This window comes from Schistosoma haematobium, chromosome 1 (assembly GCF_000699445.3).
Source record: "Schistosoma haematobium chromosome 1, whole genome shotgun sequence".
Taxonomy (NCBI): domain Eukaryota; kingdom Metazoa; phylum Platyhelminthes; class Trematoda; order Strigeidida; family Schistosomatidae; genus Schistosoma; species Schistosoma haematobium.
Genome location: NC_067196.1, coordinates 4,004,827 through 4,032,702, shown reverse-complemented (window position 1 = coordinate 4,032,702; position 27,876 = coordinate 4,004,827). Strand labels below are relative to the sequence as shown.

The following is a 27,876-nucleotide window of genomic DNA, read 5'->3' as shown; positions in this document are numbered from 1 at the left end:
CGCATATGAACGCTTCACCTCGTGGCCACTGACTCATGATCCAATGATGTTAGTGTCTAATTCACGACATTGTGCGACCATCTTTCATTATCTTCGGTGGGTAACTGCCTCCCACCCTACGCATTTCACCTATACGAGTCACTGAGTTTCTCGAAATTTTCCCTCAAAGCCGGTCACTAGTTAGCACAAGATAATTGTCAGCAAGTGGTTGTGGAGATTGCTGATGTTGGCTCAGGGGTCTAAAGATGAAGCGTTCTCCCGAAAGACCTAAGATCCTGAGCCCAAATACTGCGCACAGAGTCACGGATGGGCATTGCTGAGGAAAATTCCTACACTGAAACATAATGGCTTTCCAAATTTCATGGGTTTTAATGGTAGCAGAAATCAGATCTGTTCATGATCTTAATGATATTCGATCATCTCCACAACCCCTTACTGATAAGTAGGATAGGTAAGGTCGAATACTACTTATTAGGGGTTATCAGAGACCTAGAACCGTACCAAAATGATAGAAATAAAGAGAGAGGAATCGGTTGACTCATACAGGCTTGTCATAAATATATTATATGTACTAAATTTTGTATAATATCGTTCATAACCGCCACCGTAACCACCGCATAAAGGGAGAACACAAAAAGATCAAAAGAAACTCAGATGTCAGTACTCAAGAAAACAGCAGTACGATCTTCCTCTGACCTCTGATGTAGAAGGTTTAATATTTATTTTAGTTCTATTGCCATTTAAGAAGATACCCCAATTGTTACTCCTTGAAGACTCGTGACAAAAACAGTTGCATTTTCAGTTGATTTAGAGCTTTGAAATGTTATAACAGTAATTAAAACTTTTTATAATTCTCTTTCGAGATCAAACACGGAACCCGGAAAACATCCGGTCCACTACTTATGTTTATTGAGGATTGAAATTTGCAATTGAGCCTTGAATCTTCGTGTCAAAGATAAATTTTGAGCTACCTGTTGTGAGACCGTTCAAGGTCGTTTAAACGAAACGGCGGGGGATTTTGAAAGGATCTAACCTTTTTACCGTGCTCGTTAATGTCAGTCAAAATTAAGAAATCAGTCGCTAGGTTTCTAAACCATCAAGTTGCTCATAGAATTAAACTCTTAGAATCAGCCCTGCTCGAAATCCATGATCTTGATAACCGCATGAAGATGGAACTATTGGCTTTGAACACCCTTGCGAATCCGAACGATGACGAATTTTGTGAAGAGGATTGTATGACATATATGTCTGCAGAAGACGTAAGTTATATTGTCCGAGTAATCTTCGTCACTTTTTCAAGGAGAACCACCAGGACATAGTTTTTGTTAGCTAGCTTACCAGGGAAACATAAACGTTTTGTAGGGAATTCCCTAATCTATCCAGTCATATAATAATTTGATGGTACTGCAAAAAATTTAAGAAGATTTTGAGGAAATAACTCGGAGCGGTGTTTTTATGTTAAGTGTCATAATCTCCTGTTCGAAATCTGCACATCGTCATTTCATCGACCAAATCTGAGTATTCAACTTTCGACCGTCTGAAACTACCTTCCACTTCAGCTCTGACAGCCCGGTAGTGACATTAAATTTTATGCAACTAAAATATAACCCATAGTATAGTGTATATGTCTGTACTTGGAAATTAAACCACATCGTTTTGTCCCGAGTTCTTTGATCTACAGGCTACTCTTATTCGGTTGTCCACCTATCACATTTGAGTTATATGATACTTTGATGGTTAAAATATTAGTGCTGACAAAATTAGAAGTATTTGTTTTGTTCACGTCAGTTATGCTAATGGTATTCTCAATTGTTCCATGTCATGATAAGTAGGTTCTGTTATAGAAATAGTTAAATATCTACCGATTTACAAGCATATTCATGTTGATCTAAAAATCCATGTTACACATAATTGACAGAGATATAAAGTTAGACTGTTTAACTAAATGTTTACGCACTCCTTCGAAAAGACAATTGTCTCAAGATTTATAGTAATGCAGGGCAAAAGTCGGCACCCAGTTATTCCTAGTTGCTAGTGGGAATGGAACATGTGCAGTGTCGAAAGGCTATTCTGGTGAAATTGTGTAGTAACTATAATCTACACCTAGTTAGTTAGAAGTGAAGACAAAGCATAAAGCAAGGACAAAGTTAACGTGATGGGTCGGGTTATACTAGTGCTAGCTTGTTTTATTACCTAATCTAAATATATAGTCACCCAAGAGTAATGTACATTTAAAATATCTGCGAAGTCTAGTAATATAAAGTTTATGTTCGTATTTTTTTCACGGGTTGAACGGATTATAGCCACAAGTGTATGATGTTTTAGAGTAGAGGTAACTATCGAAATAGCCAACAAGTTATGATAATGATCTTGTTCCATGAACGAATTTTGTCAGATGGTCCTAGTCCGGGAAATTTACTTGCAAGTAATTAATATAGAGTAAAGATTCAGAATGCGACGTCTTCGCTTCTGAAAAATACGACTGTATGTTCCTGGGTTTTGGATTGAAGCAGTGGATGTAAAAGATGGTTCATCTCATCCAGTTTCAACGTGTTGATTGAGAGTATTCAGATGACAATTCTGCTTGGCGAAGACAATGACAAAAACAATCCACTGAATTCTTCGAATAGTAACGCAGGAATATTCGTCTCCGTACCTCTAAATTCTGGGCTGGTCTGGATGGGTTCATGTCTAACTTAACCTTGTGCAGTGAAATTGTTTGAAACATTAGTTTCTTCAATTATTTTAGATGTCTTAAGTACCGTGGTAGGCTGGTTGCTATCTTGGCACAGATATACTAATATCTTTTGGTTACTGTAGAGCGTGTTCGCTTTCTAATTAGAATGAAAGTATACTGTGTGTTAGTTCATTTTACATTACTTTGCTGCTGTAAAAGGTGGTTTATGAGATTAGAGGTCTTTCACAAGTCACAAGTATATAATTATAGATGCCTGCAAATTATCCCCGGCATTCAATGGAAGCACAAAAGTGGTGTTCCCTTCGCTTTTGGTCACTGGCTAGTACCACTTTCCCTCACACTTTAATGTGACTCATACCCAATTACCTAATGAAGGAGCCAGTATGGTTTTTATCATTTATTTTAGGTGAAGACAGTAGGTAAATGTGACAAGACCATGTGTGGTCAGCGCCTTCTCCATTTTAGTCTGATAACACTCACGAAAGTAGCATCTAAGGTTTTTTAACAATCTGGATTTGACTTTCATCACTAACTGACAGTTGTAAACCAGGAAACGGTGGGCATCTGTCTCCTACCCTAAAACTCGGGATTGACTACTTTCAATCCTATATCCTGTACTTTTCGACATTGTGTTCACCTCCAAACACAAAGGTTTTGTTTGATCTTGGTGCAGTATGCTAAAAAGTTTGGGACCAAAAAATAATTTTCCAGTACTATTTGGTATTCAGTGCTTTTCCGTTGATGTCGAGCCATGGTTAACTATCTTTTACTGTTTTTGATATTAAAAAATATTTTGGTGCTGTATATATTTGGTTTTTAACTTGTCACCTATTTATTTTTTGGTAGGAATTATTAAAAAGCCATGAGAATTTTGAGGATTCCAACTGTGATGTTAAATATGAGTTGGTAGATTTGAACGATGATGTTACAGCTTATGAAGCATCAATTAATAAAGTCGACGAACAAATTCAACCAATCGATGTCCACCAATCACACTCTTGTTTTACTAAGGGTCGAAATATATCTACACTGAAAACATTCGATTTTCTTACTGGTCTTATTAATGATCGATCGTTAGGACTGACTTCTTGTTTACCTGTTGATATAGATCATTGTTCAGAGTAGTCATTTTCTATTCATGCATTCTTGTACAAAAGATTCGATTCTAACTTTAAAACATTTGTAAATATATATGTACCCAGTTATTCAATACACATTCATTTATACTTACTGTTATGATTTCTGAAAGATTAATGTGTTGATAAAACCGTATGATTCGCAAAACTGCAAGTCGTTTGCTGAAGCCATTTTCTTGGTTATAAAGTATAAAACACTTATGTTACTGGTAAAGTTTGTGAGTGGAGAGTTGAGATGTTTTGTTGAGTACCTAGTTTGTCGAATGCTCGGATGGTATTCTCGTGATTGTCAGGTTGCCTGACCTGCCAGTGGGGGATGAAACAATCCATTGTTGTGTACCAGATTCAGTGAGCCGTATGCTATATTTGTACTCCCTCCTGTTATTGTCACACCTAGCCGTAGCTGCTACCTTGACGCGGTGGTTGGCTTTGATCATTGAGTTGACTCAGTCTTTATACACGGACTGGAACACTTGTTCCTGGAGGTTTTACACGATATTTCGGTTGAAGGTGAATGAGACTAGACGTAACAACTTGATGCTCATTTTCGAAATTGTTTTTTAACTTTTGTTCCGTGAATTCACTTTTTTCTGTGAATCATATTCTCTACTCCTAAATCTCTTGCTATTAATGGTACGGATACTGTAGTGTTCATTATAAATTTGTTTAACTGTGCTGATAGTGTAAAAACCCATGTCGATACACGTTTTCACTAGTTTCTACGTTGCGTTTTACTGACTGAATACTTTACAGATCAGTTCATTTGTAGTACATCTGTATTATAGTTGTCCATAATCCATACACAGTATGGATAACATACTGACCTCATCCGTCATAACTTCATTGAAACTAAGAATACTGTAACGTGTTGAATGATTTGAAACAATAATGTCTGAGGTCCATAAGCTTTTCGGTAGGTCGTCAGGAAAAATTAGTAGTTAAATCGTGGTGTTGTTTCTCTTGAACTACCACTATTGAGTGCAAATGGATTTAGCATTTTATGAAACGCCTTGACTGGTTGCCTCTCTTTATAGTTGGGAAAGCCTTTCCGAATTATTCCCATATTTTTAATAGCGATTTGGTGATTATTAAAAACAGCATGTACTGCTGTTGCCGATTCAATTTGTAGATTTGTCAACTCTACGGGATTATCAGGAAATCTTTTTGTCTAACTTAAGTGCCACGAGTCGAGATTTCACGAGATTCTTCCAATGGTTGAAAATAGGGATGAGTCTGAGATAAGTGAACTTCTAAAAGAATTAAAGCCTTCTATTGGCGTTTACTTATTGTTTACCTTATATCCCAAATTCGAAGCCACATTATGTTCTTAGAGGGTGCCGAAATTTCACAAACTAGGTACCTATTGGGTGAAGACTGGTCGAATAAGCAATATGAAGTTGGGGTGGGGCAGGGTGAAGGTGGCAATGTTGAGGGAAAAAGAATAGGTCAATCAGATTACGAATTATCAACTATCTGAGCTGCGTATAACGATTATTAGTATTGTGCTTTGTGATGAAGACTTCCCAGTTGTTGTCTTTGTATAAATGGGAATCAACGGTAGAAATACCGACTTTTTGGTGACGTTCACAGTAGTTCGAGATATTTTTAATTATTTTGCTTTAGATGGATCTTCAAAAATATTTGATTTCACCATCGGTTAGGGTAAATTACGCACTTATGTAGTTAACCGTGTTGGATTTTTTAAGTAATATTGTTATCAAAAGCTATTTATCGGAAACTTATCTACTGTTAATTGTTATTGACTTACTGGTTAAATCAACCAACTTTCACTTATTAAGATGTGAGATTCAGCGCTGTCCATCTGTTTCTGTTCAAGCAGTCAAATAATATCGATAGCTTTCACATCAAATGTTTTAATCAAAGTCGAATACATGAACCTGTATATGGTTACTGAACTGTATTAGATTAAATTACTTATGTGATGAAACAAGTCCGTTTTTTTTGTCTACACATGTGTTCACACATAGTAATGTGATCACCTACTGTACTTACTTACGCCTGTTACTCCCAATGGAACATAGGCCGCCGACTAGCATTCTCCAACCCACTCTGTCCTGAGCCTTCCTTCCTAGTTCTATCCAAATTTTTTTTTCATTCTCATGTCTGCCTGTACATACATGTATTTCACTTTAATTTTAGTATTCATCCCAGTCTTCATTATTATCATTGTCACCTGAACAACAATTGAGAATATCAAAAGAATTTCCATTAGATAATGAATTAAAACATCGTCATTATGATTCAATTAATGATGATGGTGACTTCTATCAGAATTCAGATTCGAACAGTAGTTCCTTGATATTTGATTCAGATATATTAAAAAATTCTTCAAATAATAATAGTATAACACAAATTGAATGTATGAGACATTATTCAGATCATCATAATGGTTCATCATCTGTTACACGATTTATGGAACATGTATATATACGTGAAGAAGATAATGATAGTGATGATGATAGTATAAATTCAGATTATGTTAACAATAAAATTTCAACGAAAAAATGTACATATATTTATATTGGACTATTATCAATTATTATTTGTATTACATCAATTCTATTTGTATTTTACATATATCCAAGTAAGTTATAATTTTCTTTATAAGAGTTCATTTGACTCGTTTGTTTAAACTTATTTATTTGTTTAAACATGTAAACATTGACACAAGGAAGGAACCAAACAGATGTGCGCTACATAAATCATCCGATTTATGTCAGGGATAGGATACTGCTCGGGTGCCCGGACTGAAGCAGGTGGTTTTATTAGAGGGCCACATCCGGAGCCTTTGACCTAAAGGTCTGACCCACAAGGCAGTGGAGCAACATTAGGAGATGCACTCCCATGGTAGCCGGTGACCAACAATTGGTCCATGCGCCATTTGTTCCTTCAGGATACTGGAGCCCATGTGCACCATTGGCTTGGAGTCAGGGTTTTCCAACTCCCGTAGGTGGATGCTCCATATCCACCAACACGGTTAAATCGCCGGACATTCGCTTTTCATCCCCTCAATTTCGTAAACAACAGTAGTGCCTTGAGAAGGCAGTAAGTAGGACTTATGTGGCAGTAGTTGTATGCACGTGGCTATGTGAGAACATTTGGAAAGGGAGAGTTGACTCTCCCCACTCTCGGCCGTGCAAAGGAAACTTAGCTAAATATGCTTTACATGCATTTAAATCATCAAGTTGTATTAAAAATGACATAGATTTCCTTTTTCACATATTCATTTTATTTGATTTAGCTATTATCCTACAACTTTTTCAATTAGTTTGTTTCATAGATTCTCTGAAAACACATACCCAACAAATGTCTTGGTGCAGTCGAGGGTGGGGAGAGTTCGCTCTCCTCGAAATGATCTCACATGACCACGCGTATATAGCCACACCCAACGAAGTCTTACTACCTGATCCCTGATTCGAAACCAATGGTGCACATGGGCTCCAGTATCCTGAAGGAACAAATGGCGCATGGACCAATTGTTGGTCACCGGCTACCATGGGAGTGCATCTCCTAATGTTGCTCCACTGCCTTGTGGGTCAGACCTTTAGGTCGAAGGCTCCGGATGTGGCCCTCTAATAAAACCACCTGCTTCAGTCCGGGCACCCGAGCAGTATCCTATCCCTGACATAAATCGGATGATTTATGTAGCGCACATCTGTTTGGTTCCTTCTTTGTGTCAATGTTTATATGTTTAAATAAATAACTTGAAATATCCAAACTATGGTACTGATTATTTTAAGAAATGATGTAAATACCCTATATTAATGAAAATTAATAAGAAAACGGCAATATAAATATGAAAGAATTCTAAGATTATTTAGGTGTTAGTTAAATATAAAAAACTCTAGGAAAAAAGTAATAAAAACCAATAGGAATAAGTTACAAATTGTAAAAATGAATTCACTTGTTGGTTACTTTGTATCCTCGCATTGTTGTTTAGGACTACAATTGATCAGTCCCTTGTTGGCATCCCGTACAGATTGTTTCGATATTGCCTGAATTCACAAGCTTTATAAGCGACAATCGAAAGATACAAGCAAACAACAGCGTGTATTTAGATTTAACCACATCGCACAAGCAAATGGCTATCAGGACTCAGTAGCTAAGTGGATAACGCGATAGCGTTTGAAGCGAACAGTGTTGGGTTCGGGTCCCGGAGTGAACATCAACTCTGAGATGCAGGTACATCCAGCTGACGAGTCCAATGCTAGCCATCATCCGTCTTCGCTCACAAAAATGAATGTTGAGAATCATTTAATAACGACGATAAAAACGGACGGATCAACCGAAGAAAATGAGTAAAGCTGCAAAAGCGATATAGGAATGAAGAGAAGGATTTTATAACTAACAGAGTGAAATAATAATCTAAGCAATTAAATAATGAGAACTGAATTCACCGAAGCGGCGCGAGGTTTAGATTAGGAATTTAGAGTTCAGTCAGTAACAACGTAGAACTTCGTACGTACGTACATCAGTTCGAGTTGTCATACCACGTTAGCACAAAGATACGATTGTCGGTTCAAATCCTGTAGTGGTAGTGGTAGTAAGAGTATAAGCATTAATCGGAAGATTAAGGTTCGATGTTATTCAATGAGTATAATCCAGTGAAATAAATTTGGAAATAGAAAAAAGAAAGGGACATGAAGAATTCAGAATATTAGAATTTGGGAGAACACAAAGAGTGGGTCTCTAACCATCGGTTGTTATCGTCTCGCGGATCCCAACCAGATAGTCTACACCTACCAACATGGCTCAGTCCACTTGTCAGTGACTTCATGGGCGTGTGTCATGTTTTGGTCTGGCCGCCCCTAGCTTTCTTCCAACCTGCTCCAGAATTTAGATTCAAGGTTTTCATCACTAGCTGACGCCAGCTATCAGACGAAAGGAGTTTGTAACCATATAAATGTTATAGCCCAAAGCCGTCAATCAGAAGCAGCAAATTATCGATCGGATCAAGGACGCGTAAAACACGTGCGAGCAGCCTAGAGTTCTGATTGGTCCTGTTTTCCGCATAGCCCAGCCCGTTAAGTCCAGAACACTAGTCTCAGCCTCTGCAATATGAATCATATTCCAAACATACTGAGTTTATATACCAATCAAACAGACCACAACGTAGCATAAAACAGAAAATAACATTTGTACAAAATTTGGCCAAATGTGACTGTGAATGTGTGAGGCGGTGACTAATAGACAGGGCATAATTGAAGAATGGTAAAACCTATAATAATGGTTCACAAGTCAAAATAAAGTTTATAATAAGAGGAATATGAATATGAATAGTTTAGTTATTTAACAATACGATAAAAATGTACGTATAGTATTGGTCTATAAAAGGATCCCAAAGTTACCACTCATTATGTTTATCGGGACCTAACAATAAATGAATACATTACACTCAAAATCTTAGGAGGCATTATCTGAAACCTGATTGTTTCGTTTATAAAGCATGGTATCACCATATAAAGGTTTCTTTCAGGATTAGAATTTAGAGACTTACCTGTTATATACAGTCTATATAGAATTAATTGAACATCTAACATGTTTTATCATTTTAAACGTCCTGAGCACTAAGAAGAGCCATTTTTACTGTTTGTTACATATGATATGATAAGAGTCACTCCTGTTACAATTCTACGCAAAAACCCAACAGTGATTTTCTCTTTCATGATTATTGGCTCCTTTTTAAACTATACTTTTTCCAACATTTAATAATACTTTAATAATTACGATCATGAGTCAATTGAAGCTACACCATCATGGAAAACCTGGAAGTACTAGACTGTTTCTTCCTATTATGGGACTCCTCAGCAGTGCACATCCAGTGGGGTTAATCCGTGTCAGGTAGAGACAGGTATCTACCTCCCGACCGAAGCTGCTACCTTGACGCGGTGGTCGGGCTTGCCTATCGTGATGACCCAACCGAGCTATATTGGCTGGAACATATGTTCCTGTAGGTTCTACCATGCCAGGCAGGTCGATTGGAGAACGGTAAGACTAAAAGCAGCAACCCAAGGTATGAGGGCGAAGTCGTACTGCTGACTGTAGAGGGGTGTGACGGCAGTAAGGTGTTTCCCTCGGACAACCAGCATGACAGCGATGCTGCCTTCCCACAAGGAGGGGTGGGGTTAGAAAAGGTCGACCCTAAAATGTCACACCTCACCTTACCTCACGGATTTCCGTCTCCGGCAGTAAGGCCCTTTGAAGAACGGAGCTAACAAATTAAAAACCTTCCACGAAAAGGCCGTGCGCGACCGGCCTCAAGCAGTTGTCCCTTGGGCACTGCGGTCACGCTCCCAGGTCTTTAAGACCAACACTAATCCAATTTCCTCTTCAGGTTCCTCAAGAAATATCCTTCCACGGTGTGGGCAGCCGGGAAGTGATATCAGCCCTCATACCCGTGACAGCACACGAAACCAAGTTGGTCACATTCAAATCCTTCCTACACCTCCTAACACCTCTCTTATCTCCATGACTAACCCTCCTCACGTCTCTTTATCACCTCGCACCGCTAGGGCAAACGATTCGAGTACGCGGAACGTTATTCCTGGTCTCCTGAAACCACGCTCTAAACTACACGTAGGAGCTTTTAACGTCCGAACACTGCCAAATAGGACAGCAGGCTTCCTTAGCTAAGACTTTAGAATCCCGCGCCATCGATGTGTGCTGCGTCTCCGAAACGCGCATACAGGATCCGAGTAGCGTCATTCACTTGACCTCACCATGCCAACATAAAGAACTGACTCGATTCACACTTCGTGTATCTGGAAGCCGTGATTCTGCTTCCCGTGGCCTCGCCGGCGTAGGTATAGCATTGAGTCCTAGGGCAGAACTAGCTCTCTTAGAGTGGATCCTAGTAGACAGTCGTTTGTGCGCTGTCCGACTAAACGGAACAGTAAGGATCCGGAAAAATAGGGACACTCGTCGTTGCCTCTTCGTCGTCTCTGCCTATTCTCCCACTGACTGCAGCACAGATGATGTCAAAGATGAGTTTTACAGAAAGCTTTCCGACCTTCTCCGAAAAGCTAGGCGCTCTGATGTAGTAATATTGACCGGTGACTTTAATGCTCAAGTAGGTAAACTAAGCGAAAGGGAAAGACACCTGGGTGGATCTTATAGCATCGTGGCTCAAAGAACAGATAATGTTGGCCTCTGTTGCAGCTATGTTATGACTTTAATTTGCGGCCGATTTCTACCCTGTGCTAATTGTTGTGTCCTTGACTGGAAAAATTAGAGAGCAGCGTATTTATCGATCGATTCAATGACACATAAACACGTACGGACGGCCTAGAGTCTCTGTTAGTCCCACTTTCCTGTCTAGCCCAGTCAGATGAGTCCAGAACACAAGTCATAACCTCTGAGATATGAATCATTATATTTCAAACATACTTCGTTTATATACCAATCAAGCATACCACATCGTACCATAAAATAGAGAACAACATTTTGTACAATATTCAACAAGTGAACAGATATCGACCAATAGGAAATGTCCATTTAAAGTCCAAGGACACCACTGGACTTAACATGATAATTTTTGGTCTATTCCTCCGCATCCACAACAAGCTATGCTCAGATAACCGCCTGTTCCTTGCAAATACTAACTTTAAGCATAAGGAAAAACATCTTTTGACATGGCGACCCTCTAATTCGTCCCAATGTTGGACCCAAATAGATCACATCGTTATCAGCCATCGATGGAGGGGCTCGATAGAAGACTGTCTCTCATTCTGGAGCACATGCTGAGATTCAGATCATGCTCTAGTGCGAGCGCGTATTTGTATGCGTCTTACTGGACGTAGGAAAGACGCTGCAAGGAAACCTCTTAGGGTCCTACTTAATGATAATCAAGCTAAGAGTATACTTCAGGAACAACTAGGAAAAGTTAGGCAGCTATGTAATTGATGCCCACCCCGAGGCAGCATGGAATGATATCCGAAAAGCTGTGGAAACAGAAGTGATTTCTGCTAGTACGGTAAACCATAAGGTTAGGGAGAAACACTGGATTTCAGCAGCATCTACCACACTGATAGATGCTCGAAAACTCATTCCATCTGGTTCTGAACATAATGAAGAGTGGAGTCAGCTTAAGCGCAAGCTGACAAGAAGTCTACGCAATGACCGTGAATAGTGGTGGGTAGCGAAAGCAAGAGAGTTGGAAAAGGCAGCAGCAATAGGTAATAGCAGACAACTGTTCAGACTTGTTAAGGAAACCGGTATTAGGAAACCGACTGTTAGCGGAACACTCAGAGAAAGATGGAGATATTATACATTCTCAATCCAGGAGATTGAATCGATGGGCAGAACACTTTAGGGATCAGTTCAACTGGCCTTCAGCCACACTTCGGTTTCCCACGATCTCCAGTCAACCTGAATGGCAAGTTAGTGTAGGTCCTCCGACTCTTTACGAAGTTGAAAAAACCATAGGAAATCTGAAGCGAGGAAGAGCAGCAGGCCCTGACAGGTTTACTCCTGAGATTTTTAAGGATGGTGGTTCAGTATTAGCAGTGAGATTAACTGAGGTCTTAGGTAGAATTTGGGAACTGGACGTAATCCCATCTGACTGGTCTCAATCACTGATTGTGCCAGTCTATAAGAAAGGACAAAAGTCCTCTTGTGACAGTCACAGAGAAATCAGTTTGACTAATATAGTGTCTAAAATATTATCCTCAATAATACTTCGACGCCTAACTAAAGCTCGTGAAGAGCAGACTAGAGAAAATCAGGCTGGTTTTCGACCTGGACGTGGTTGTATAGATCAGATATTCACACTACGTCAGGTTCTAGAACACAGACACACATTCAGACGCCCCACAATCGTAGTATTTCTCGACCTTAAGGCGGCATTCGACTCTGTTGATCGTGAGGTTCTATGGCAGTGTTTGTCACTGAAAGCAGTACCAAAGAAGTACATTAACCTTATAAAGGCTCTCTACTCGAACACAACTGGTAGAGTGAGAGCTTATGGCTAACTGTCATCAGAATTGATTACCTCAAGTGGTGTTCGTCAGGGCTATCCACTCTCTCCATTCTTGTTCAACTTTGTCATTGACGTACTTTTAGAGATAACACTTTCTTCGTATAAATTTCCAGGGGTTGAACTTCTACCAGGAGGTTCACTTGTTGACTTAGAATATGCTGATGGCATAGTTTTATTTGGTGAAGACGCTGACAAAATGCAGAGTCTTCTGACCACTCTAGGCAACAATGCAAGCATGTTCGAGATGCGATCCCCCCCTCGAAATGCGAAATCTTGCTTCAGGGTTGGGTTGCATCGACACCTCAACTAATGATAGGGAGTGAAGTAATTGAGCGTGTCGATCGATTCACTCATTTTGAAAGTCTCATCAGCCCTTGTGGTCTGGTGTGTGACGAAATCTCAGCACGGATACAGAAGGCTCGACTAGCTTTTACCAACTTGCGTCATTTATGGCGTAGGCGAGATATCCGTCTATCAACCAAAGGACGGGTTTACTGCGCAGCAGTTCGTTCCATCCTACTTTATGGCAGTGAAACATGGCCGGTAAGAGTAGAGGATATTCATAGGTTACTAGTATTCGATCATAGGTGTCTTCGAAACATTGCTCGTATATCCTGGGACCACCGAGTAAGTAATGCAGTTGTTAGGAAATGGGTACTAGGTAAGGATGGCAAATCAATTGATGACGTTATTATTTATTTATTTTAACACAGATATTGGTACAGGGAGGCACCAAATACATATGCGCCACACAAATCTCATTCGATATGTGTGAGGGCTGAGATACTGCCCGGGTGCCCAAACCGAAGCGGGTGGTTTTCTTAGGGGGCCACTCCCCGAGCCTTCGACCTGAAGGTCTGATCCACAAGGCAGTGGAGCAACGTTAGGAGATGCACTCCCATGGAAGCCGGTGACCAACAATTGGTTCATACGCCATTTGTTCCCGCAGGATACTGGAGCCCATGTGCACCATTGGTTTGGAATCCGGTTAAAGCGCCGGACATTCGCTTTTCGTCCTCTCATTTTCGTAAACAACACTCGTGGTGCGAGAAGGCAGTGAGTAGGACTTCCCTGGCAGAGGCTATATACGCGTGGCCATGTGAGAGCATTTGGGGAGGGAGAGCGGACACTCGCCACTCTCGGCCGTACCAGGGCATTTGGGGGCTCAAAGTGCCCATAGCACGAGGCCTCGCTGAGACGTAGTGAAACTTGATCAGTTGAGATGCCTGGGACACGTGTTGCGTATGCCCAACAACCGACTGCCTCGACGTGCGATGTTCAGTGGTATAGGAGTAGGTTGGAAGAAAGCTAAGGGCAGCCAGATCAAAACATGACACAAGTCCATGAAGTCACTGACAAGTGGACTGAGTCATGTTGGTAGGTGTAGACTACCTGGTTGGGGACCGCGAGATGATAGCAACCGATGGTTAGAGACCCTGAATGACATTGCTCAAAATCGTTTGCAATGGCGCAGGTGCATCTACTCTTTGTGTTCTCACAAATTCTAATCTTCTGAATTCTTTATGTCCCTTTCACTTTTCTCTTCCCAAATTTATTTCACTGGATTATACTCTTTGAATAACATCTTCAGACCCTAATTTTTCTGATTACAGCTTATAATTTTACTACATCTAGCACTACAGGATTTGAATTGACAACTGCATCTCTGTGCTAACGTGTTATGACAACTCGAACTGATATACGTGCGTATGAAATTCTACGTTGTCGACTGACTGATATTTAATACAACATTAGTTTTTTCTCAAAAGTGATTTAACATTCATGAATATTCAATCGTTTTTTATAAATAAATAAAAATCTTCATTTTAGTGTCCATTTCACTTACATCACCATCATCTCCTTCTGTTCATGAACAATCTTTATCATCTGTACAAAAAATCAGAACACAACATCTAACCAATCAGTTATCCCAAGAATTTCAAGGTCAACATAAACGACTTTGGGCTCAAATTCGTTCTGCTTTAGAATCACCATTTCAACATGAGTAAGTAAATCTTAGGAAATATGTGGGTCGTTTTAGATGATTATTGATTAGCTTCTTAAGATTTCTGCAACTTTATTCCCTTTGAATTCAGTATTTTTGAAAATCTTCAGCTCTACAGAAGTACCTTTTTATCAGTGTGGGGTTGTGGAGATTGTTACGTTTTTGATTGAGATCATCAGTCGATCAACTTTAGACCATTAATGAAAACCTGAAAGTACTTGGCAGCCGTTTTGTCGTATCATAGGACTCCTCAGTAGTGCGCATCCAATGGAGTTAATCCGTGTCAGCTAGAGACAGGTATACACCTCAGACAACGGAAGATGGTCGCACAATTTCGTGGATTGGTTGAAGTCAGATATTAACACCATTGGATCCCGACTCAGTAGTCTAGTGGTTAGGCGTTCGTGCGCAAAACCGAAGATCTTGAGTTCGAGTCCCATGAGTAGGATCACAGGTGTGCACTGCTGAGGAGTGCTATACTAGGACGAAACGGCCTTCCAGTACTTCCACGTTTTCAATGGTGGTCTAACATATATCGATTCATGACCTCAATAAAATTACCGTTTATTTGACTGGCCTACTAAACAATTATTCTTAAGATATAACTGGCTAAAGTGAAAAGTAGAACCAATGAATTTAAATCATATAATTAGATGATATGTTGATCATCATTATACAAGGCTTGAAGGTCCTAGATTTGATTTCCTCAGGGTCAGGTAAGTTAGAGAAATAGAATGTTTTTATATTAGCGTATAATCGGAGCAGTCAGTCATGTGCACCATACAAGCTGAAATGTTTATGCATCAGCCCAAGTTGCCGCATTTCGAATCATCACTACGAAGGTGGAAATTAACAAGATTAAGAGTTGAGCACACACATTTTTCTCTGGCTCAGGCCCTCCACCCAATTACTGAAACGACGGAAAGGGAATTTCGAACTATCCTTGAGGATCAATCATCAAGGATGTAAGCTTCTAGATGAACTGTTTAACAAATTAAAAGTAGAGATTTAGTTATCTATTTTTTGTCTAATTTCGATTGACTTTTCACGGACTTTAGTGTTTTCTAACACTTACTAAACATTTCCATGGTATAATCGAAAACTAATTTACAATCCTATTAAATATTTTATTCAGAAACGCTTTGTTTATCTATTTAGTTACTTGAACACACAAATATTGGTACAAAGGGGCACCGAATACATATGCACCACATTAGTCACTTGATTTGCGTGTGGGCTGTGATACTGTCTGGATGCCAAGACCTAAGCAGGTGGTTTTCTTAGGCGGACACACCCGGAGCCTCCGACTTAAAGGTCTAGTATACAAGACGGTGGAGGGAGTTAGGAGGTGCAGTCCAATGGTAGTCGGTGACCGACGATTGGTTCATACACCATCTGTTCGGTCAGAATCTAGGAGCGTATGTGCACCATTGATTTAGAATCAGGGCTTTTCAACTCCCTTAGATAGATCATCCATACCCACCAACCCGGTTAAAGCACCGAATATTCGCTTTTCGTGCTTTCAATTTCGTAAACAACAGTAATGCCGCGAGAAGGTAGAGATTAGGACTTCGCTGGCATTGGTTGTATGCACGTGGCTATGTGAGAGCATTAGGAGAGGGAGAGCGAGTTCTTCCCACTCTCGGCTGTACCAAGGCATCTGGGAGAGAATTCTTTATCTACTTTACATCATTTTTAAAATAATGCTTAAAACCTGTCCATTTTCAATTAAAATTGGCAAACACGTTTACCGTTTATTAATTGTAGATATACAAATCATCAAAGGCAAACTACTAATGAAAGGATTTCTCCTGTAGTACTTCTCATTGTCAATCGTTGTATACATCCAATGGTCAATAATCAATCTAAACAACATCATTCTACATTTAATCACAATGAAAATGAATCATTTCATTGTTTTATTACACGTCTTGGTCAATTAGTTAATCATTTATATTTGTCGAATTCTAAAAATTCATGTTCAATTATAAAAGCTTACCAATTGGACTCTTTAAATAAACAAAAGGTTAGTAATAATTATCATATTGATCAGTTATATTTATTCATAGTATGAGACTCTTCAACAGTGCGCATCCAGTAGAGTTAATCCGTGTCAGGTAGAAACAGATATCTACCTCAGACAATGGAAGATGGTCGCGTAATTTCGTAGACTGGTTGAAGTTAGACATTAACACCGTGTTGTTAGCCGGTTTAAGGAAATATTGGATTTATATTTATTCTCCCATTGGATAAACCTCATGGCTAATGTTTGAAAAAACAGAGCCAATTATTTGTATCATTGTTGAGATTTATTCAATCAGTAGCTATCATTGAATGTTATAATTAAGATGCATCAAAATCTATTCACTTTTCAACATGTTATATGTTGTAATTGTTGAGAAGTCTGGAAGTCTGATTAGCCCTAATGGGTTGGTGTCTGACGAAATCTCTACGCCGATTCAGAAAGTTTGTTTGGCTTTTGCCAACTTACATCACCTATGGCGAAGGCGAGACATCTGTCTATCAATTAAGGGACTAGTATACTGTGCAGCAGTTCGTTCTGTTCTACTTTACAGCTGCGAAACGTGGCCATTAGGGGTAGAAAATACTCGTGTGCTACTACTATTTGATCACAGACGTCTTAAAAATATAGCTCGCATATGCTGGGATCACCAGCTAAGTAATAGTGAAGTTAGACGCAGGGTATTAGAGAATGATGGTAAATCAGTTGGTGAGGTTGTAAATCTTCATTGACTGATATGCTTGGACCACGTGAACACCGATTACCACGACGCGCAATGCTGACTAGTGTTGAGGATGGTTGGAAGAATGTTAGGGGTGGCCAAACCACAACGTGGGATCAGTCCAAGAAGTCACTAACTTGTGGTGTGAGCCATGTGGATGGTAGATGCAGACTACTTTGTTGGAGCCCGCGTAACTATCATAAGCAATGGTTGGAGACTGTGTGTGTGTGACATGGCTGAGAATCGATCACAATGGTGTGGGTGTATACACTTTTAGTGTTCCCTTAAACTGTGAAATCAACATTGCTTTATATCTTTCTTCCTACCAACTGGTTCTTTCTTCCTGTATTATATCGTTATACACAATCTTTCTTTTATATAGTACTACCATTGAAGTGACTACTTTTACGAGTTTGGAGTTCATCTTGTTGTGCTAATGAAGTGTTGCAACTTCGACCGATGCATATATGTGGTCGCTCCTACGTTATAACTGACTTAGAAGACTGAGTTTTAATGTATGAATGAGAAGCGTACTTACTGCACCGAAGAATGTTGCTAAACTGTTGAACGTGAATATTACATTTCTCTTCGATATCATACTACTAACTAAAATGGTTATATGCTCATGTGGCAGTTTAACATTTAGTTCACTCACTTCTAACTAATAAACCTTGGTTGCAGTCAGCATGGTAACGCGATTCACTGATTAAAGTTGTTGAGTGGAATGTTTCACTATTGGTCACATTAGTCCAAATGTTTTCATTCTGTATCTTCCTTTTTGAGTTCCAGTAATTCTTTATTTCATATTTTCTATGTTTAATCTTTCTCGTTACCACTGTTACTACATTAGAAGTAGTTTTATTTCTAATTATCACTCAGCTTTTGTTATCAATAAATCTTTGTAACGGGGGGGGGGCTAAGAGAACGGGTTAGTTAAGTAGTTAAAGTGTTGAGTTATAAGTTCGAATCTTAATTTCTCTCTCTTTTTTTTCTTACTCAGTTTGACCAAATGAAATTAGACTTTGACAATCAACTTGACAACTTATATAAATCTGGTGAACGTTGTTTTCATTTCATTTCAATTGATCTACTGCCAGTTGAAGTTGTTCTATTATTTCATGGTTATACAGATACAGAAAATTCCATTTATTCCAATTCCATTTTAATAATAAGTTTATCAAAAAGATTTGATGTATTGTAAGTTATATTACATGTCGTTTTTAAATATGATTGAATTGTTTCTAATTATTATTATTATAAACGTCAAATAAACTTGAGTGTTGTTACTAGGTGGTGATAAATCATTTATTGATATTGTGGATCCATCATCAAGTAAGATGACATTCAATGGTAGCTAGTAGGTTAGAGGAAGATCGGGGGCATTTAATCTAAAACAAGTCATCAGTTCGTGAAGTCAGTGATATTTGATTTCATTTGTATTAATAAATATGCAAGATTTGTGGTTGGGATCCATTAGATTTCCAACTACTAACTTACTTATTTACTCTTGTTACTCCCAATGCAGCATAGGCCACCGACCAGCATTCTCCAACCGACTCTGTCATGCGCCTTCCTTTCTAGTTCTGTCCAACTGTTGTTCATTTTTCTCATGTCTATATCCATTTCTCGGCGTAATGTGTTCTTTGGTCTCCCTCTTTTCCTTTGGCCTTGACGATTCCATGTGAGGGCTTGCCTTGTGACGCAGTTGGGTGCTTTCCTCAATGTGTGTCCTATCCACTTCCAACACTTATTCCTGATTTCTTCCTCCGCTGGGATCTGGTTTGTTCTCTCCTACAATAGGTTGTTGTTGATAGTGTCTGGCCAACGGATCTGAAGTATTTCGCATAGACAACTGTTAATAAACACTTGTATCTTCTGGATGATGGGTTTCGTAGTTCTCCAAGCTTCCGCCCCATACAGTAGAACTGTCTTGACATTTGTATTGAAAATCCTGACTTTGGTGTTGGTCAACAGACAGTTGTTTTGAGTTCCAGATATTCTTGAATTATAGATATGCTGCTCTTGCTTTGTCGATCCGTGCCTTCACGTCTGCATCAAATCCACCGTGTTCATCAATCATGCTGCTCAGATATGTAAAGGTTTTTACATCTTCCAAAGCTTCTCCGTCAAGTGTGATTCGATTGTTGCATGGTGTGTTGTATCGGAGAATCTTGCTTTTCCCTTTGTGTATGTTGAGACCTACTGATGCCGAGGCTGCTGCTGCTACATTGGTCGTCTTCTCCTTCACTTGTTGCTGTGTGTGATAGAAGAGCCAGATCATCTGCGAAGTCTAGATCGTCTAGCTACTTCCTAGATGTCCACTGTATCCCATGCTTCCCCTCAGATATTGACGTCTTCATGATCCAGTCGATCACCAGGAGAAAGACAAAGGGTGAGAGTAAGCAACCTTGCTTGACACCCATCTTTACTTCGAACGAGTCTGTCATTTGTCCTCCATGCACGATTTTCCAGTTTGATCGATCATAAGAATTCCGTATGATATTTACTATTTTCTCAGGTACGCCGTAGTGTTGAAGGAGCTTTCATAGTGTTGTCCTGTCCACGCTATCAAATGCTTTTTCGTAGTCAATGAAGTTGATGTAGAGTGATGAATTCCATTCAATTGATTGTTTCACAATGATCCATATTGTTGCAATTTGGTCTGTACACGATCGATCATTATGGAATACAGCCTGTTGGTCTCCAAGTTGGGCGTCTACGGAGTCCTTCATTCTGTTTAACAATACCCTGTTGAAGACTTTTCCTGGTATTGAGAGAAGAGTGATGCCCCTGTAGTTATCACAGTTGCTGAGATCGCGTTTCTTTGGTATTTTGACCAGAAGTCCCTTCCAGTCTGTCGGTAATACTAACTACAATTATCTTAAGTTATATAACTTGAAATCATTTGCTATATTTATTTACTGTTATCTCATGTCTTTTATTCGTCCTTCTATCACATATGATATTACTGTTTTGACTCATTTAATTCGCATGGTCGGAGGCTCCAGGTGTGGCCACATAAGAAAACCACCTGTTTCGGTTTTGTCACCCTACGAATTCTTGCTCGAAATTTGAAAATATTTTGAAGTGAGAAATTGTAACTGATTGACTTTAGATATGTGACTGAAACGCTTATCGACAATGACATTCAATGATTGTCACACTACTTCACAAATTAATTGGAGTTTTCCATTGTACCGTTGAATGTCGACTTAACGGTTGTGATGGTTAAGCTTTCTTCATGAAACCTGAAGGTCCTAAATGCAACTCCGTGATGATGAGGTTATGAATGGGCATTACTGAGTAATCTCAAACTAATGTTAAGGTATCATAATTGAGATAAATCTGTGATCAATACAAACTATACAATAGATCAATTTCCATTAAACCCCTTTCAACTATACACTTGTTGTTGTTGTTTAATTATCTTTTTTTCTCCATTCAAGTGAATCATTGAATTGTACAAAAAAATCAGAACATATTTTACCTGGTTGTCAAACAGCTGGTCAATTTGAACATCAAGTTAATCAGTTTTTACGGTCTTTATGGAATAAATACTTGGGTAATGAAGAGGTGGATGCATTAATTTCACGTTTAACTACTAATATTATTATATTTCATACATATGATGATGATGATATCCAATAGATGATAAAAACGATACCATTTTTACATAACAAATGTGTAATATGAAACCTACTTTGTATGAATAAGAACAATAAATAAAAATCTTAACTTTGTATTTTCATTCATTTTGTTTGGGTTTATATTCATGTTGCTGTAACTTTGTAGTGTGTGGTACTGATATCAACAGATATAAGTCATAGTATGTGTTATATCCGAGCGAAGATTAAATCACGAGTAACGTCTGAGCCAAATGAATTGACTAATATTATCTCTATATATTCTTATGATATAACTATTCAATAATCAGATTATGTATATCTATATTCCCATTATTTTAAGCTTCATTTTGACCTATATATGATTATTGTGCGATTTACGGTTCTTAAGCTATGTTCAGTTTATTGACTACGGCCTCCCACGTTTACAGCCACTTTTTGGTTTTATTGTGTATGAATGTTATTTCCTATTTTATGGTACGTTGCGGTCTGTTTAGTTGATATATAAACCCAATATGTCTGAAATAAATGATTCGATTCGATTTGCATATTGGAAGCTGGTTTCTGGTGTTCTGGACTCAAGTGGACGGGCTAGGGGAACATAGGACCAATAAGGAAGCTAGATTGCCCATACCGGTCGAACGTCATTGGTTTGGCACAGTGCTAAGATTGTATAAGTCGTATTTTGATTGATGGATAAATCACGTGATAAGAAGCCGGATATAAAGTCATAACAGTATGTATGCCTGGAGGTGACAGAAAGTTAAGAAGATCGAAGAAAAGAAGATGAGAACAAAGAATGATTGATATGGAAACGAAAGAACAATGAAGTGTGAGACAATTGATTGACATTGTGCAAACGAAGTATTTACTGTATAGTGGTTCTCAGATTTTACTAAGATGTTCTATGATTTTGTGTCTACATACATTTGATTGTCCTCACTTGTGTTCTTGTTCACTATACCTTGTCTCTATTAAAATAGAGTTAAAAGGCAGTAGTCAGAATCAAAGTTTAACCCGTTAGGAGCGAAGAATAAGGGTTCTGGGTCCGATCTCGGGTACCTTTGCACTATTGAGGAATTCTACATTAGAAAAACAAAGATTTTCAAGGATTTCCACCCCCCCCCCAGTAGTTATCTAACTAAGGTCAGTTGCATACAACCTAAAATTATCGATATAATCACTAATAAATATTTAGCATTCCATTGCAACAATTGAGAACAAGATCAATAAACATCTTCAGAAATTTTTGAAGGAGCTAATTGATCATTTAACTTACGACAATCTGAAGGCAAAAAGATCATGACTGCTTTTTGAAGTTCATAAATACAACTTTCTGTTAAGATCTATTATTTCTATTGGTGAACTCATCATATAAGTTGGTTCCGTTGTAAGCCGAATTATTAAAAATAATTCTTAGAAAAACTCTTGGCAAATAGTTTTAAAGGCGCATTTCAGTTTTCAAAAAAGGAGTAATTGAATGTATCAGGTATATTTATAGTGTCTTTTGTTATGTGTTCATTATTTACTTGTGACATTATTGGAACTTAAGCAGCTTTTGTTTTATCAGCTACAAGAGGGGTATAGTCAAAACGCTCTTCAATAGAGCTAGGATGTTATCCTCAAAAGGCAAAATAAGTGAGGAACTGGCTATTCTGGAAAACCACTTCATAAAAAACAGGTACTCGAATAGATTTATTACAAGATATGGAAAAAATATCCCAAAGATGGTGAATAACCAACTGTTGAAAAGAAATCTGTCTTCATCCGCCTTCCGTTCAAGGGGGATGACGTGCGTATTGTCTTAATTCACAAGCACTATAAGCAAAGATGGATAGTAGATAGCAGTGGAATTCAGAAGGCGTTTTGTTTTAAACAATGGGAAGATTTAAGTAAACAATACGAAGTGAGTTTTTAACTTCACCCCATTACACAAGCAAGTGGCTATCAGGACTGAGTGGATAGCGTGATGGCGTTCGAAGCGAACAGTACTGGGTTTGAGTCGCAGAGTGAACACCAACTAGGAGATGCAGGCACATCCAGCTGACGAGTCCTAGATAGGACGAAACGCGCGTCTTGGATTCCTCTGCTACTTACTTACGCCTGTTACTCCTCGTGAAGGAGCATAGACCGATCATCAGCATTCTCCATCCAACAGTTGGACAGTGGCCTTTTCCTCTGCTAGCCACTGTCCAATTGTTTATTTTGCATAAAAATATCAGCTACTTATGAGTAGCCTAATTGCAATTGCGAAAAAAACGGGCCACGTGACTAGACTTTATATAGTGGCTGAAGTCAAGAAAACCACTACTGCGTTTCTTGATTGTTCTGTTCAATTTTTGTTTCAGAAAATATGATAAAAATATCAGTAAATACATAATATTGACTTTTATTGTGAACAACAATAGCAATAGTAACAATGAATCTCAGGAAAAATATGTCAACACAAAAATATGATAATGATAAGGCAAGTAAATTGAATGATGCAAGTAGGGAAGGAGAAAAAAAACAAACAAACGATTAACTAATTAATTAATTAATGATACCCATAGAAACTGGCAACCTGTTGTTTTCTAGCGAAAAAAAAACAAACAAACAACGGTGACAATGCAGTGAAAAGACTTGAAACTCACACACAAGGGAGGGAGTGGGCAAGGACACAGGCTATTCTGGACACATACAAACAGTATGAGTGATAGAAAAACATGGCGCACAATAAGAAGGCAATAATGAAAAGTTATGTATATGATAGAATTTATCATTTACTGCCTCTTTTTTTGAACATTGGACAAATAAATCTGTTGACTTGAAAAGAATATAAACAATAATGACAAGAAATAAACACACAGAAAGTAAAATTGTTTGCTGTTTTTAAAATGGACATTTCATGGAAACCAATACACGTTATTATTATTATTATGATTATTATCTAGAATAAAATGAATATACAAATAAATCTTATACATTGATTAGTTAGATTGAAAGAAACAACACTGTAAATTATTACATCTGATACCGGTGTATAGAGCAGCCTGGCAACAGGATTATTCTTATTTATATAATAATAAACACATTTGATAAACAAGAAAATACATTCCAACAAGGGGGGAAAACTTTCCACATTTGCACACAACTGAAGGATGATTCCATATATATAATCATAGAAACTATTCTTGTTCATTTATTCATTCCATAATCAAAATTCATGCTTTAAATACAATAATATTGTTTCTTCTTTTATAAAGAAAAGTTAAAATATACAAATGATCATTGGGGTATATTGCCATGTCAACATAGAAACTATCTGTAATGTAATAAGTGTTTAATGAATCTAATAATGATTAAGATAAGACAAATGATATAGAATAAGTAAAATTTCAATAAAACTTATCTATTTATGATTTCTGGTCAATATTCAAAAAAAAGAAGAGAAGAATCTATGAAACAAACATTTTTAAACCGGTTATTCATTGATCAGTATATCTGTATATGATGATTAGGTGGCACATATCGTCGTCGTCGTCATTCACTGTCGTATGCATAAGTCATTGAATATTATTTTGTTTAGAAAAAAAGGATATAACCTATACACAACATACATTTGTTTAAATTGATACCACAAAGCGGGAATAAAAATTAAAAAAAGGAAGAAAAGTCAATATATAAATGAATACAAAAACGAAACCAAAGTGCTCGCGGGTTCACATACGTGCTCGCGCGCGCACACGCACACACACACACGTATAATAGGCAAGCAAAGTAGTTAAAAGATTATTATTATTATTTCTTCTTCTAAAAACAAAATAGGCGCTTTTTTGTTTCTTATTTGAATATCTGTTTAAAACGAGACAAAAAATCTAAGGAATATTAGTTATTTCCCTTAACAACAACTGCAACAACAACAAAAGAAATTTAAGCAGATTACGAAGGAATAACATTTCATCAATTAGAAAACAAAAGTACAATGCGATGTAAACGATAATGAATCTAATGAATATGATAAATATTCAAGATTATGACAAGAAAATATAATCAAAATGAATGATAAAGTTTTTGATGGTAACTAATTATACTACTTATAATAGTTCAAAAGTTAGTGCTGAATAATACAGAAAATGGATATATATTTCTAATATTAAGTGTAAAGATAATGATGTTGGTATTATCCACTATGTTGATAAGCAAATAGAAATGAGAAAAAAATAGCTTCATTTATTTACTTTACAACCTGTCCAATCTAGGCATACAAAGAAAAAAGTGACAGTAGGATTTATCAAGTACAAACAAATTATGTAAAGAGAATATGTACCGAAAAAAAAGATCAGTCTATGGAGTGTACAGAAAACCATACAAAAACAACTCCCCATTCATCAACTATTGACTTCTATCAATCTAATGATTTTCTAATAAAAATGAGAATATGAAACAATAGAACGGAAATAATTAGAAAACAGTAACGACAAATGATAAACAATAGAAACGATTCTTTTTAAAGAAAAAAACTTCACAGGATAGGAATATAATTCAGATAGGTGATTGTCGTTTGATTAAAAAAGAAAAAGAAACAAAAAAGGATTCTGATAGAAATACGTTCCTCTTAAAATGTATCACAAATATATCACACTGAAATAAATTTCCTTTATTTTTTTCTTTTAACTACTGATATCCGAAAGAGTAGTATAAATAAAATTGATTAAATGTATTGACGACGTGACTTATTATTGGTGATAATTTTATCACTGTGAGTTTTCATATGAGCATTACGTGATTTGATTTTATTGAAAGATTTATTGCATATATGACATGTATAAATTGAATGTTTTATATCACTCAACGATGTAGAAGTAAATGTTGATGATACAGTGGAAGTGAACGTAGTAGTAATGGTGGTGATAGTAGATAAGCAACTCGTAGAGAGGACAACGACAGAATTAGCTGATGTTTGGCTTGATGATGATGGTGATAAGGACGAGTTAGATGAAGATGTAAATACAGAATGTGAAGAGATGACAGCATTAGATGTTGTAGTCATTACAACAGAAGTCGTAGTAGTATTATACTTCGATAACGCTCCAATTGATGTAGTCTAATAAATGGGGAAAGACTGTTCAAATTAAGTAAATATTAGAAAAAAATAAGTCTCATAAATGTGAAAACAATGAACTAATTATTATTATTATTAAGTGATTTTATTTTCAGAAAACAATTTAACCAGTTAAAAGCTGATTGAGTGTTAGACATATTTCAATCGTTGATTCATCCTGGTATTCTTTAGTAGCAGACATGATTATCAATTTACGTTTTGGTGTAAAATATTGTCGTTCAAAAGGATACAATCAATCGATATTCTCTGATGGTGATTACCGAATTTCTAAAAACGTTTTCTCTAAGCTGGATTGTTTGATTGTAAAGTTTTCATTATCCTTTTAGACAACACTGTCGGGAAATACTTTTTAGAGAATGCGACATCTGCAGCCCTAGTTACAAATATCTTCTAACGAATAGTAATTTACAACTTATAAGATTTTTGTGTGATGTTTCACACTTACTAAGTCTTCTATAGTCCGTGTGACATTTCAACAAACCTATCCAAATCTGAGTGTGTAGAGTAGTGTCAATTGAAGTAGGCTGTAGATATTCGCCAAAAGTAACCAAATGAGCTACATAGATAAAACATTCAGAATTGTTAAGCACAAAAAGCTAGAAATGATTGAATTATTTGTTGTCCGTATAATCGATCAAAATTTACGTCAGTGTTAGATCTCCCCCCCCCCCACAAAAAAAACTTAAGAGGTAGATATGAAGATGATCAGATAAAGTCATAATGGATAAGTGACATTGCTTATTCTTGTTCAGACAACTATAGTATAAAGTATAACGAAATGCTTTAAACTTTTGGTGATATAAAAAAATGATGGTTGGAATCTTCCAGAAGACTCGAAATTCCTCGGTTTTTATTTTCAAGTTGTTTTCGGCTGACTATCCGTAGAACATAGTTGGATCTATTTGTGCATCTAACCGATAAATTTTGCGCGAAAACTCAAGGGATTCATTCATAAATTATAGTCTCGCTGTAGAACTTTAGTCCTCCACTCCTTTTCACATGAAGAGTAAAGATAGAGATTTATTTAAAGAGATATTTTTCTTTGACGAAGGTATGTGTCGAAACCACTTTATTCATTGTGGTCCTTAACAGTACTTCAGGGTCGAACATTCACATGATAAAAGAAACACTGAATATATGAGATATAACACAATTAAAATGAATTTGTCAGAAATAATTCCACTGGAAAGTTGAAGCGGGCTCATACCCATGAACGTATTTCCTCCTCGAAGTAACTACGTAAATATGTCACTGCAAGTACAAAAACCTCAGTTTCAATCACCAAAACGGAGCAACTACAAAAATTAATTATTTGCAAAGAATATACACAATAATAATTGACCGTTGATTAAGACGAAATTCCACAAGCCCTCATAACACCATGACCATAGTCTCTATCAACTATTCCGATCTAAAAAAAAAAAACGACTCATCATGTTGCAACCAACTATTTTAAGCAAAGATGGGTAATGCCGAGTAGTGGAATCCTACTTGTGACTCGCCAGCTAAGTTTACTTGCATTCCAGAGTTAATGTCCGCACTGGGATGCAGGTAAATCCAGCTGAACA

General features: G+C 37.5%; 2 protein-coding genes across 3 annotated transcripts in view; one reads left to right on the top strand and one right to left on the bottom strand.

The window, feature by feature from the left end:
• Nucleotides 1-942: 942 nt before the first annotated feature.
• MS3_00005650 (uncharacterized protein) lies at nucleotides 943-23,161 on the top strand (the record flags this gene model as incomplete). 2 transcript variants are annotated; one of them, XM_035730460.2, is made up of 7 exons in its annotated part: nucleotides 943-1,259; nucleotides 3,545-3,796; nucleotides 5,995-6,439; nucleotides 14,663-14,837; nucleotides 16,605-16,863; nucleotides 18,582-18,778; nucleotides 21,028-21,229. In XM_035730460.2, the coding sequence occupies exons 1-7, from the start codon at nucleotides 1,053-1,055 to the stop codon at nucleotides 21,227-21,229; spliced, it is 1,737 nt and encodes a 578-aa protein (XP_035589407.1). In that variant the 5' UTR covers nucleotides 943-1,052. The 2 variants fall into 2 exon arrangements, with proteins under 2 accessions (XP_035589407.1, XP_051072948.1); XM_051213738.1 differs by having other exon boundaries at nucleotides 1,301-6,439; nucleotides 16,605-23,161.
• A 112-nt stretch (nucleotides 23,162-23,273) lies between these two features.
• The window catches only part of TRERF1 (ELM2 and Myb SANT-like domain containing 1), a 103,642-nt gene continuing 99,039 nt past the window's right edge, over nucleotides 23,274-27,876 (bottom strand). The window contains exon 18 of the mRNA XM_051213621.1: nucleotides 23,274-26,290. Within this exon, the coding sequence (XP_051072947.1) occupies nucleotides 25,898-26,290 (393 nt within the window). The 3' untranslated portion in view covers nucleotides 23,274-25,897. The remainder of the gene's footprint in view (nucleotides 26,291-27,876) is intronic.